The sequence below is a fragment of the Podarcis vaucheri genome (genome assembly GCF_965113315.1).
Source record: "Podarcis vaucheri genome assembly, chromosome: 1".
Classification (NCBI taxonomy): domain Eukaryota; kingdom Metazoa; phylum Chordata; class Lepidosauria; order Squamata; family Lacertidae; genus Podarcis; species Podarcis vaucheri.
Genome location: NC_138759.1, coordinates 30,081,490 through 30,095,520, shown reverse-complemented (window position 1 = coordinate 30,095,520; position 14,031 = coordinate 30,081,490). Strand labels below are relative to the sequence as shown.

Genomic DNA, 14,031 nt, shown 5'->3' with positions numbered 1-14,031 from the left:
CCAGCGCCTGTTGTAGAGGAGCGAATGATTTCAGGCTTCATGTAACTTTGCTTGCTGGGTTTCAAGAAGGGGTGGCTTTTAATGTAACCATTTTTGAAAACACCCCATGAGTGGCCCTTAAGAGCACTGCAACATCCTTTTGTTTACCATTTCTTGTAATCAATGTTCCTAATGCTGTGCTTTCAATTGAGTCCTGCCACTTTGGGGCTATAGAGGCAGGTCTGGTAAAATGAATGCTCTTGAGGTTAAGGCACTCAAGGGTAAAATCCTTGCTAATGCTTTTGCATTAGAGAGATAAAATCGTTGATTGCCCTTATGAAACGCCATGCACAGACCTCTCCTTTCTTTGTCTGTCAGAGCTTCTTTTGTGCAGAAACTTGATTGAATTTATTTATCAGCTCGGCAACAATGCTGGAATTGCACGACACTAAAGAGGAACAGAGCCCTAACAGTTTTACCAGCTGACCTTTGTCAAGATAATAAGCCCAAATGCTGTCTCCTGTCTGTTTAAAATATGCAATGTCAAAGTGGCATCTGGGACACTCAGTGAAACTATGGTGAGAAACCATCAGGATCATTCTAGCAAAATGTACACTATCAAAAAAAGGCAAGATAATATATAGTGTGCTTGACATAATGAGCTCCCTGGGCTACTTTTACAAAAGCACCAAGGAGCTGGTGTGAAATAGTTTAGGTCTATGATTGATGAACAAGACTCTAGGTAGGTGGAGGAAAAGTTACCAGAATTTTAACTACTGATTTCTGAAACAGAATCAAATATACATAGCATTAAAAGTTTGAGGGGAGGGAAACCCTTCTAAACCCAATAAATTAATGGATGTCAGAATCTAGAATCATAGAATCATAGAGTTGGAAGAGACCACAAGGGCCATCGAGTCCAACCCCCTGCCAATATTTATTTAGCTAATATTTATTTGCCCCTCCTTTCTTCCAGCATTGTAGGTTTCTCATGTGGTCCACCATCCAAGTACTGGCTGGACCCAGATGTGTTTTAGCTCCCACAGAGTTATTGTGTTCTATTTCCTCAGTTATTTGGGCATTTGGTTTCATTGCAGGAGCTAGATAATTATCAAAAAAAAAGTTCTGTGAGCCAGAAGGCATGTTATATTTGTTTTTCCACCCACTCACCCCCAGTACATGGGGAATTACTTTTGATAATTGAGGGACTCTTGAAAGGCGTTTGCAAGATGGTACAAGGGTCAGATAGCTAAGGAAAGAAGGGCAAATATTCCAACATGTGAGCACAAACCTCCTGTACAAGGGTGAGTGGCAGTTAGGGGGATTCCAATCCACACCTAAAAGTTTAGAAGAAAAGCTGTACCCCAGCATACATTAGGCACATTAGAGAATCTCCAATTCTCCTGGGGGCCCAATGTGGATTGTGATGCTCATCTGGTCCATATTGAACTTTATGGACACATCTGATGTAGATGATCACCCCCACCCAAGGCCACAAGTTCATTAAGTAAGGGGCTAGACATGGATTGGGGTCCTGGTCTGCAACATAATAACTGGCTAGGGGGCCTAGAGTAATGAAGCCAAGTTTCTCACTTAAATGTGGGGTTGGACAGTTATACTGTTGTTCCCCTTCTTTTGAAGTTGGGGCTTTTGCATGCGTTCTTCAAACAGGAAAGATTTTATCCTGGTGTTGCTGCCTGGATTCCACAAGCCACTCTCTGTTAGTATGAAATTAATCAGCCAATGCATCTGAGTTATTCCTATGGTTAAAATCTAAATGCATGGGTGGGTCATGATTTATTTATTTTTGTTTTAAATGCAGCCTCCTGATGAAATAAATGAACCAGAGTTGCTTGCTAAATAAATAATGTAGCCCTATCAATTAAGAAAATGAAAGTGATAAAAGAGAAAAAAGAAATTTAGAACAATGTAATGTTAATCATGCTTAGTCAGCCACCATTTCCCCAGAAGTGCTGTAGTAACACTATGTTATATGTAGTCAGTCCCACCTAGGGGTGTTAGAAGGTGCTGTGTCTCTTTCTGCTCTGTATACATCACTGCTTCCATTCTACTGCAGTTTGTCTTATGCCAAAAATGATGTCATTTGTCTCTGTCCTCTGTGGTAACATTACACAACATACGTAACTTACATAGTCATTATGCTATTCCACTTCATACATTTCATTCCCAAGGAAACTCTTTGTAAATGTGGAGGTGCTCTGTATAGATCACATGCAGCACTGAGGAGGGGAGTCAATAATTTTGTATTACAAAATTCAGAGAAATGTGAATACTGAGGGATAACTATGTTCTGATCCAATTCTTCACCACATCAAGATTGCAATAGAAAAGAAATTACCTCCCATCTTAACCCCTTCAACGATGATCTATAAGTATGTGTTTGACATAGGGGTTAACCAAATGTTATTAGCAACCAAATCTGGCTATTAAAAGAAATAAGAAATAAGTAAGCAAGAGCAGTTAGCTGTAGTTAGTACTTACTTTCTATAAAACCTGGTAAGGAGGCTGAAACACACTTTGGAGTTGAACATTCTTCCCTAAGTGCAGTGGTACCTCGGGTTACAGATGCTTCAGGTTACAGATGCTTCAGGTTACAGACTCCGCTAACCCAGAAATAGTACCTCGGGTTAAGAACTTTGCTTCATGCTAAGAATAGAAATTGCATGGCGGTGATGCGGCGGCAGCAGGAGGCTCCATTAGCTAAAGTGGTAACTCAGGTTAAGAACAGTTTCAGGTTAAGAAAGGACCTCCAGAACGAATTAAGTTCTTAACCCAAGGTACCAGTGTACTCTTCTCACAAATTCTTGACTTATCTAGGTTTTCTATAGCCGCATAATATTGGTAGAAATACTCTCTGCACATGCTCAGAGGCAATCTAAGATCCAGCATCTGCAAGGCGTTAAGAAGTGATGAACATGTTTCTCCATCAGTGGACTGACACCTGCAGTGGGAGACTTTCCCTGGTGGGAGGCACTGGCTGTGGCACACCAAGAGGAAAGGATTGCTTGATTCAAAGATCAAAGTCTTTGCGAGGAATTCAGTGCTTGCACTAAGGCGATCCTTCCGTCAGGGCAAGCATTTCAGCTGGCCAGTTGGAATGATTCTCCCTCTCGTCCCTCCCCCCATGAGCTGTTGCATAGGTTCTTCAGACCCGCCTCCCTAGGTAAGTTGCAGGAGGTGGGGGGGGCAGTGGGGTAAGCCCATTGCACAAGGAGAAGTCCTTGCAAAGGGCTTCTGATGACAGGACTCATTATATTCTGCCCAAAATATTCATTTTGGGGGAAGTTTCCCATTTTATACATGAAAGCCCTATATATGTGCTGCTGATCATCTATTACCACTGCCCGTATTGCACTGTTAGCCTCTGGCAGGGCTGGCCCTACCATAAGGCAGAGTGAGGTGGCTGATTCAGGTGGCAGAAACTCTTGTGGAGGTGAGGGTAGGGAGTGGTGCTCAGGTGTTGCAGGAGAAAGCATTGTGGGTGGCTTGCCCTGTGGTTACTCAGCTAACCTGCTGCCCTCAGCTGCGGTGAAGGATGCTGCTCTCTTGCCAGTGTTGAAGTAATGTTCAAGGGCCAGTTGTGGGCAGTTGCAGGAGGGGGGGGTGCATCTCGTCCTTTGCCTTTCTGCTGGGTCTGGCCTGCAGAAAATAGACGTCTCTTCCTCTCTTTCAATTCTCCACACAGTAAGGCTGTGAAACAAATTGGCCCTGTACTTAAGGAGAAAAAGAGTCATCACATCACTATTGATGAGCTGATTAGAAGCTGCAGTGGGCCCAACTTATTATCCTATTGATGATACCCTTCTGTAGAGTAATATTGCCATTTGTCTGAAGTGCTTTCAGACAGTCGCCAACCGGCAATTTTACAGCTTTACAAAAGTTATGCAAGAGAAAAGTGGCAGTACTTTGATGGGGTAAGAAAAGGATGTGCAGAACCCTCCTCCCACCTCCTGGTGTTATAAACACCACATAGTTGAACTTGTATTTTTAAGTTTGGAAGGTGCAACTTGGAACCCCAAATTAAATGGTATACTGTACTCCCCCCCCCCAAGCTAGCAATGCTGTCATTATCTGCCTAATTGCTGCCTGCTCTGCTCCATAACACTTCCCAAAAGCTGATTTATTTGTCAGACTTAAAAAAAATAAATCACTAGTTTACAAGCAGGGCTTTTTCATTTAAGGCAAATTTAATAATCTCTGTCTTTCTCCTGCTTCTGAATTTCTTCTGGCAAATAGAAATGTAGCATTTCACTCATGGGTCACAAGGTTTGTTGTGCTTCGTTACATTATTTGTTCAATCATGCAAAGCCACAAATAGCTCTTTATTGGTAGCTTGAGCTGTCCTAAAGCTATTCAATTCATAAGATTTCCTAGGGAACAATCCAAAGCCAAGTTTGCCCAGGATGATTGGGCAAGTTTGTGTTTGGAATAGGCAGATCTATGTCTGAGTCAGGTGAGTCTCCCATTCTGGTTCAGCTGGAGGTGTGCAGGTGTAAGTGCCCTTTGTTGTTTAGTCGTTTAGTCGTGTCCGACGCTTCATGACCCCATGGACCAGAGCACTCCAGGCACTCCTGTCTTCCACTGCCTCCCGCAGTTTGGTCAGACTCATGCTGGTAGCTTCAAGAACAGGTAGCACAGGTGTAAGTGCCCTATCCTGGCTCAACTGGGGCTCAGCCAGCTCAGCAGAAGCCAGCTCAGCCAAGGCTGGATTAGGTCCCCCGAAGGTCTTTGGGGTATGGTGGGGGGCGTGGCATGGTAGGCTAGGCAGTGGAGACTTACCCCTCTTCTAAACTCCTTTCCACTTTGTCACAGTGGCCAACTAGATGCCCCTGGGAAGCACGCAAGCAGAACATGATGAGTGCAATAGCACCCTGCCCACCTGGGATTCACAGCAGCTGGTATTCAGAAGCATGCTGTATCAGAATCGACCTGATGAGAAAGCCCTTTGCCTGCATCTTAAATACATCTTTATACATGTGCCCCACAGTTATGGAAGAAGGAATGGATTCTCAAAGCACAATTTCAGCCTATGTGTTCTTCTCATTTGGCTTGCTGACTTTGTACAACTTTTCCAGCCTTGACCTTCTCGTCCGATATTTCTTCTCAAAACAGTTCTGCGCACTTCTGCAAATGTTAGATTGACATTTGGAGCAGGCTTCAGGAGGAGCTCTAATGCTCCCTTTTGGCTCCCTCATATGCCTGCCAAGATTCAGCAAGGCTACAGTCTCCTGCTCCCCACGTCTCTGGGCTAGTAGTAACATTTACCAGCAACCGTTTCCTCCATCTGCAAATGTTTCCACGGCCTTTCCTAATGTTCTTGAACCTTCCTTTCTGGTCTGCTTCCCCCCACCTGCCCCCATGAGCACAGCCCTGAAAGGAATAATGCCAAGTTCTAACAATTTAATAAGATTCCCCTTTTGCTGTAGATATAGGGATTTTAGAAAAAATAGATAGTTTAATATCTAAAAGAGGAACACCATATTTTGTCCCAAGGCAGGTTTACAAGTGCTAATGCTGTTCTTACTAGTTAGAGCTACTGGATCTTACAGGGTTTTGACTTTAAGGTCAAGCCAATGAGGATAATGGTAGACTTGCAAAAATTCAGGGAATGCATTTGATACATTGTTTATATAATTTCTTCCTTCCTTTTGTCTTCTTTTCTATGCTCTTTTTATGAAAACAGACAGCCACCAGCCATAACTGTTAAACAGAAGCACATGAAAAGACTCAGTTTATCTTTTTACTCAAAGTTCCATGAGACTCCGCCCAAAACCACTGATTTCTACAGATGAGGGAGATGCTAAACACTTCTACAGATCCTTCTGCCATTCAGCCAATTCAGCTTTAGTCAGCCCTACAGAGGTTGGACTACAACATGGGCACCACGTTAAAATAGGAAAGAAAGAAAGAAAGGATTTGGGTCCTCTTATTGTCGATTAATCCCCATGCTCACTGGCACCACATGCACTGATACTTGCCAGCTCTACACACATGCCCAGACAGTGGCACAGACAGTTTCAGGCAGGGCACATTCGAGCTGAAGGTGTCAAAAAGAGCCATTTCATGCTTGACTTCACTTCCTAATACAGTCCACAGCAAGAGCAGGGAGGTGTGCGCGACTGTGTTTCTTTACATGCAGCCAGTAAGTGTGTGTATAATATAGAGTACATTTTGTTCTACTAGCAGCTGGAAGCGGCAGTATTGGGAGTGCAGAAGTGAAAGCGATTGGAATTGCATTTAGCATGCTGCGCTTTGCTTCTCTGCAGCAGCACCTTGTGAAAAGGGAGCACAGCTTTTCTTCTGTGACCCACAGCTGGTTTGCACTCATGGCAAATGGTGTGTAGGTGAAGAGGGGCAATAGTTTGTGTGCATCTGAGGAGGCTGCTGCGTCTGCAACCTTACTTTACAAATAATAATAATAATAATAATAATAATAATAATAATTTATTATTTATACCCCGCCCATCTGGCTGGGCTTCCCCAGCCACTCTGGGCGGCTTCCAAAAGAATATTAAAATACTATAATACATCAAACATTAAAAGCTTCCCGAAACAGGGCTGCCTTCAGATGTCTTCTAAAAGCCTGGTAGTTGTTGTTCTCTTTGACATCTGGTGGGAGGGTGTTCCGCAGGGAAGGCGCCGCTACCGAGAAGGCCCTCTGCCTGGTTCCCTGTAACTTGGCTTCTCGCAGTGAGGGAACCGCCAGAAGGCCCTCGGTGCTGGACCTCAGTGTCCAGGTAGAACGATGGGGGTGGAGATGCTCCTTCAGATATACTGGACCAAGGCCGTTTAGGGCTTTAAAGGTCAGCACCAACACTTTGAATTGTGCTCGGAAACGTACTGAAACATCAGTTCTGAAACATCAGTTCAATTGGCTGCAATTCAGTTCAGTTCACATTTTAAAACAAAGCTACCTAACTCACATGTTCCTGTACAATACATGAATCAAAACCCAGCCATCCTTCCAAATTTTCACTTCTCTGAATTTTGCAATGCAGTTCTCCAACCAGGTACAGACATGCATATATTTTGATAAAGTGTTCATAAAAATGAATATATAAGAAAAAATAACATATCAACATGGATTTATTTAGGGAACACTGCTTTGCACAGATGTGTATGTTTGGCAAAACTGCATACAAAATTGTGTAAATTAGGAGAAATTCACATTGGAATGCTGGCGAATTTTCATGAGGATTTCTTTTTTAAACTGCGAACTAATGTGGAAATATAGAGAATTGCACTTTAGTTTTGAATAATGAGAAACTAAGAGAAACTAAAAGTGATAGGCAATATGTTTGGTGACTAGAATTTTAATGAGTGTATGTAAGTGTCAGCAAATCACTATAGTGCTGATATACATACTTACAATTGCAGGCATGCCTCAGCCGGTACCCACACAGCTGTTTGTTTATGTTGCAAATCTTTGTGCTAAGAAAGACGGGGACAGAGCTTATTCAATATGTATGCATCATCTCAGTATTCAGGGTGTGGGTGCAATTACTCCATGCGATAACACATACCTTAGTGAATTTGACCAAAAGCAGGTGCTAGTCAACTTGGAGATCAGTGGGGGGGGGGGTTGTCCCACTTTTAAAGGGGTGCCCTCAAAACAACTCATAATGTTTATAATTTATTTTTAATGCCTTGTATTTTCAATTTTATTTGTAATATAATATTTCAAATGCTCCATATTTTTTTATAAAATGTAGAGCTGCATTTTTTAAAAACCAACCAACCAACCAACCAACCCATGCACATAAACCAAAACTATCCAGAACTGGGGCAATACAAGCTCCAAGCATCATTGTCACCTCCCTCCTCCTCTCTCTAGGAATTTGTCCTACAGGGCAGCTGATGATGGATGTGGCCCTGGCAGCAGAGTAGGGAACAGTGCAGATGGAGCAGGAACAAGTTCCTAGGCTTGTCTTCCACTGCCCCTCTCTCTCCTGGATTTCTTTCTGCAGGACAGTTGGTAGTATGTGACCCAGAGAGAGGGGGGCAGTTCACTTGGCTCCAGAGTAGGCACTTAATGTTGTCTTAACCTGCCACTGTATCTCTCCTGGATGCCTTCACACAGAGCAGTTGGCAGCAGATGGCCACGAGTGGAAGGGAAATGTCCTGCTGGAGCAGAAGTATATATCAACAGTCAATTGAGTGTCTTCACACCTTAAGTAATCTTTATTACCTTTAGTTAGCAAACCTTTCCACTGGAAAACTAGTGATTGTTAGGTCTAGGTTATGTGTGCTATATGTCCTATGATGCACGTGGCATCATGGGTTAATTTGTCTTAACTTCCTGTCCTCACACTAAGCATGAGAATAATGAGATGTTTCATCTGAATTTTAACTTCCCTTCACTCCAAAGCTCATGGAAGTAACATTTTTTTTAAATAAATAAAACAACAACATCACTTTAAAATATTTTTCAAAGAACCATCCACGAGACAAGTGAACTGTCTAGTAAATAGGATTTGTAGTTGAGTTCCTATTGAGGATATTTGGCGAGTCAACATGACCGTGGTGAGGGATTGAGGATTGGAGTGATCATTCTGTGATATTATGGCAGTGGACAAAGCTCTATTGTAATTTTTGAGTAAATGTGTTAGAAGATGAAAAAGAAGAACCATCCACTATAGCAATCTTCTGTTCAAATACTGCTACAAAATGGTTTCCTATCCCTTCCCCCCCAAACCCCACCCCTACACTCCTTTTTCCTTTCCATATTAATTAAGCCATTACTATTGATCAACTGCAGATATTAGCTTGAGTTGTAGGAAAGCAGATCTTTAACACCTGGGGCAGGTAGAATGGGTAGCATATGCTATATTGGAACCAATTTGTAGAGAAAATGGAAGCTTCATTGCTAGCACTGATCTAGCCTCCATGTTGTTTTTGGTGTGCAACACGATAAGCTCAACACAACAATACTTCCTATTAAAAATCTCACGGCTGCTAGCCTATAGCAATGCATAGTGAAGCAATTTATCTGCAGTGTGTTCTAAGTACTGAGGGATCATTCAAGATCTGGAGGGCACAGAACTAATAGCGATTAATTTTTATTTTCCTTTTCTTTGTTTTTTCAGAGGCATCGATTCTGAGTTATGATGGTAGCATGTACATGAAGATCATTATGCCGATGGTCATGCACACAGAGGCAGAGGATGTGTCCTTCCGCTTTATGTCTCAGCGGGCTTACGGGCTCCTGATGGCCACCACATCCCGTGATTCAGCCGATACCTTGCGGCTAGAGCTGGATGGAGGCCGTGTCAAACTCATGGTCAATCTAGGTATTGTACAGAGATTGCCCCCCTCCACCTCCGGCTTTCAGTTTTGAGCTTGTTTTGTTTTCTTGTCCGTCTCCCCCTTCCCTGCTCCCCCCCCCCCCCGTTTGGTTTAACTGAATTATAAGTAGTCGCTGATGTATTCTGTAACAGTATTAATGATGGAGAAATAAATTCTCCAGTGACCATTGCATGGTGATTTTATGTTAATTCCTGGTTATGGGTAATGTGATTTTTAAGTCTGGTTTTTGTTTTTTAAGTTTCCTTTCTTGTTCCTGAACTGGTTAGCTTTATGTAAGACATGCTATTCAGTCCATCTTTTGATCAATCACATCCTCATTTGATCCAGCCTCTCTATTACTATTCAAAACAGTCAAAAGTGTTTGACAAAAAATTACAAAGGCATAAAGGGAAGGGTCTATATAGCTACAGTGTTTTTAAGAAGCCAGTGTTTTATATTTCAAGAATTCCTCTTATTGTCCAATGACTTTTAGGTTCATATAGGAAGTAGGGTTGTTAATTTTCAGGACTTATGCTACCAAATATTGTACAATAAGCTGACAACTAGGGAATGAATTTCAGATATAAATGAATACGTGCTAATTAAATGGAGGAATATATTCAGAGAGATTGCCTGCCACCCACCTACCCAAGACAAGGTATGCATGTAAACAATTTTAGATAAGGAACTTATTTGGATTGCAGAACAGGGGGATGTTAATCCTTTCCCCTAATATTTGCATGCTTGTATTAAATTGCATTAGAATGATTTGTAGCACCTTTTTACATCCAGCCCCCAAAACAATGAACAACATACTGCGTTTGCTCATAAAAAAATACCCCCAGTCCCCAAACAATACAAGGAGCACAGGAGACATGGGCCACCTCTGTTCACTCCTCTAGGCTCAAAGGCCCCCTGTTCCTTCAGTGTCATCTACTCTAAAGCACTTAAAGGAAAATTTCAGTATGTTGCTGCTTTCTCCTCTGACACTGCTGTAACCAGGCAACCTCTGTGCCCTTTTCTGAGTCCATTCGCTGATGATATTTCATAGTCATATAAAGTGTTTTCTAGAAATCAAAAAGCTTCGTTTTTGTTTCCCAGAAAACAAATGCCTTCATTTTCTGCCATTGGCAGAAGGTAGCAATTATTAAGAGATGGAGGGCCTGGCATAGGCAATATTCTTTCCTCTGTCACTAATGGAAAGTGAAAATGCTTACATCTTGTTGATTATACTTGCCTGCCTCAAAGAGAAGTCACAAGCCATAGCTGTGGATGTTGCTGCTGCAGGCTCTGAGGGCCTCACTTGAGAGGCTGTCTTAAAACCCCAGATGTTACTATGTTCATAACCACTATAAGCTTTTCTGTTGATCAGGTCATAGTTTGGCAAATGTGATATTGTGTGAGGTCACCATTGCTCATAAAAGGAAACCCAGCCTCACAATGCAACTGACTGAGATGCCAGTGCTTAACCTTCAGTCCTCCTCTCAGGACTTCCCTAACAATTTCACAAGCTCATGAATGTATACAAGTTGTGTGAGAGTAGTCTTACATGATCTTACTCATCTAAAAAAGTTTCAGACATAATGGAAATTTGCAGGGGGGGGGGTTAGGAACAGGAGTTGGTAGTGGATGCACACACATTTATTTCAGCACTTCTCATTCAACATGGTTGGAGATGGTCTCAATGTAGGAATGTATTGTGCAGACTTTTAGTTAAGATTTCATGTTAAAATGCACTGCATGAAAAATCCTAATGGAGACTTCTGTCTGAAGTTTTGTGGACAAAGAAGCTCTAATAAGCCAAAACTTCAGGTCTCTTTTCTTACCTACTATAACTGCAGCATCACTCTAGCTTTGCTGCAGGAAAGTAGCTTCAGTCTAGCAGGACTCTGAAGGTGACTTCCAGAGCATTAGCTCAATTATGCAGTAGTGAAGATCTGCAAAGGTTTCAGATATCAATTGGGTTCTGAAACAAATACTCCTCCATAATAAATAGCCAAAAATACAGTAGATTTGAAGACACAAGTAAAATATTAGACCTTCTAAAAAAGAACAGAGTTTACTATCTCAGGTAGTTCAAACACCAATACTTTGGATTATAGTTCTTTGGACCGTTATGATGTAATTATGATGTAGAGAGTTCTGAGAAGTTTTTGAGTCAGGATGCCACTGAACTATAGCTCCTATCATCCCAGACCATTGGCCGCACTGGCTGGGATGGACGGGAGTTGGAAGTCCAGCAAAATCTGAAGAGCCACAACAGGTTCTACATCATAGATGTAGCCTTGCTCATAATTAACAGATGGTCAAAAACTACAAGTAAGTAAAAAAACCCAATCTGGAAATCACAAAGCTGGAATATGAATAATCTGATGTGCCATAAATACATATTGGCAAAGACTGTTTTGAATGGTATAAAATATTCTTGTGCTTGCTCCCCGTCCCCCTCACATTTTAATTCCATTTGGTTTCTCTTAAAAGGTTGTCTGTTTATTAAGGTCTTTTCTGTGATCTCTTTATGCTGTGTATCCAAGTCGTAAAAGCTTCTTTACACCCCATCCGTCATGGTATATCAAAAGATGGTATTCAACCCTTCAAAGGCCTGAAGCCTGCGGCCCGCACAGCAAACAGCCCTTCGAACAGAGTGTACAGAGCAGCCTGCAAGGGCTGGCATATCCTTCTCACCTGCACCACACCTTTGAGCAAAAACAAAAACAGAGAGGAAGGTTAGGTTGATTTGGAGGAGAGGGGGGGGGAAGAGAGTCTCTTGTATCTATATGTTGCTTACTTAAGGAGTAGTTAGACTTTCCCAAAATGGGAGCTTTGGGCAGCATTCTTTCTGTCTTAACAACACACCTCACAACATATTGGACCCTTGACTGTGTAAAGAGTAGATAACCAAATATGAGAGATCTCACTTCTCTGTTGAGAAAGAAGAGGAGGAGGAGGAGGAGAAGGGAGGGAGGAGGTGAAGAAGGAGGGGAGGAGAGAAAGAGAGAGACTTCAGTGAGCCACATGCCCCAGAATTAACCCTGCAGGTTAAAGCATGTGCTGAGAGAATGAGGAATGGCCGCTCGTGAAGAAACAGCCACCTTCATATTTAGCATTCTGGTTTGGTTGACTGGCACTGCAGTACTGCCACAGGCCCATGTTTTAAGATAATTCAACTTCTCCATCCCTCCTCCCATACTTTCCCTCCTGCTGGACGGCGGTCAAGCTTCTGCCATGGGGCAGGACCTATGGCCAGCTTGTCTTGACTCAGACTCCTTCAGGGAAGTGTGGTCAGTCATCTCCACCTCCCAATCTCACACTGTGCTAAGCACCATCCTTTTGAGCAATACTAGTGACACCTTGGATTTGACAGCCATTCATTTATGTTTCTTTCATATATATATATATCTCCAAGCTTGATTGATTCATGGGCCAGCTATCTTCTCTGCTGAAGCACTATGATGTATGTTCCTTCATTTCCCCGAAGGAAGTCTTATGTGGCTACTTATTATAAAAATTATAATAGAATTGATAACATTTGTAATATCAAATTTTTTGCTGACATCCATCTCTTAATTTGTGTATGCCGCCACCTCCCTCTGCGCTGTCACTTTTGCTAATAGCACACCTTGATAGGTATAATCTCAGTTGTATAAACCTAACAGAGATGTTTTATAAGTGAGAGCAAACAATGGAAATTGCAACGAAGAATGACCAGAGAATCCCAAAGAATGGAAGGGAAAGTAGCGCTTGCTCCATTTTGCAGACAATCAGGAATGACAGCTAGGGACAGAGTGTCAGACTTAAACAAATAAATCTGTTCATAATACCCAAAAGAGGTAGGAAAAGGCTGATAATAACAGAACAGTTGGTGAGGGAATCCTAAGCAGTTTCTGCAACTTCAAACAAGTTCCTTAAATGGAATTAATGTGTTATCAGCCTATTCTTTTTACTCCAGTTTAAAACCCATTTTTAATAACCGTAACATTGGCTTAGTTCAGGCATCATGTTAAACCATAGTTTAGCATGATGAAAACAAAGGTGGCCCCAGGGTGTTGTATTCTCCCTGCCCCCACTTCCTGCACAGGCATGAAGAAGAGTTTGGAAGTTTCCGCTTCAATTTTAGATCAACTCTAGCTTCTCATCTTGTCCAAACCTAGCAAAATGTGGTTAATTATGGTTTACGTGAAACAGACTAGCTTCAGACTATGGTTTCTGAACCTGAATTGTTTTAATGAACCATAGCTGAATTGTTTTAACTAACCATAGTTAAGATTAACAACAGTTAGGATTCAGGTGTTAAACTGCTAAACTGTGTATACAAGCCTAAGGCTTTCCCAAATTCATTCTTACCGCACTAAAGTTTTATTTAGCTGGATGTCCAAGCACAGCCATTTGAGATAATCTCTCTCTCTCTCTCTCCTTCCCGTCCTCCTCCTCTCCCCCAGCTTTGGGAAGATTTTTGTTTATAGAAGCAGCTTTTATCTATGTTGGTATCTCACGCCACCAGCACACATCTGCAAAAGGGATATAGCCACCTCTGTGTGGTGATCGTACCAAATGCTCAAGGACTGTTTGCTCCCACTTTTCTGTTGCGGTTGACGACACATGACAAACCTAATCGCACAAAACCAAACCCATATTTTCTTACGAGAAGTTCTGCTGGGAAACAGACTCTCTACAGCTTCACTGCTCCTGATTGGTTTATTCCTGATCACTCAGATTCCTTGTCATCTTTTCCTCCCACCTTTTTCC

General features: G+C 42.1%; 1 protein-coding gene and 1 long non-coding RNA gene across 30 annotated transcripts in view; one reads left to right on the top strand and one right to left on the bottom strand.

The window, feature by feature from the left end:
• Positions 1-13,728, bottom strand: part of LOC309538835 — a 29,312-nt gene extending 15,584 nt beyond the window's left edge. Inside the window, exons 1-4 of one of the 3 annotated variants that reach the window (XR_014222365.1) lie at positions 12,142-13,728; positions 10,503-11,981; positions 5,622-5,700; positions 3,511-3,713 (exon numbers count right to left, since the gene is read on the bottom strand). This is a non-coding gene — a long non-coding RNA (uncharacterized lncRNA). Of the gene's footprint in view, positions 1-3,510; positions 3,714-4,950; positions 5,125-5,621; positions 5,884-10,502; positions 11,982-12,141 lie in introns of those variants that run through there. The other 2 variants (XR_014222366.1, XR_014222367.1) reach the window with 2 other exon arrangements.
• Positions 1-14,031, top strand: part of NRXN3 (neurexin 3) — a 1,220,542-nt gene that overhangs the window by 392,138 nt on the left and 814,373 nt on the right. For all 27 annotated transcript variants that reach the window (XM_082232019.1, XM_082232034.1, XM_082232025.1 and 24 more), the window contains one exon: positions 9,087-9,290. In XM_082232019.1, the coding sequence (XP_082088145.1) occupies positions 9,087-9,290 (204 nt within the window). The remainder of the gene's footprint in view (positions 1-9,086; positions 9,291-14,031) is intronic.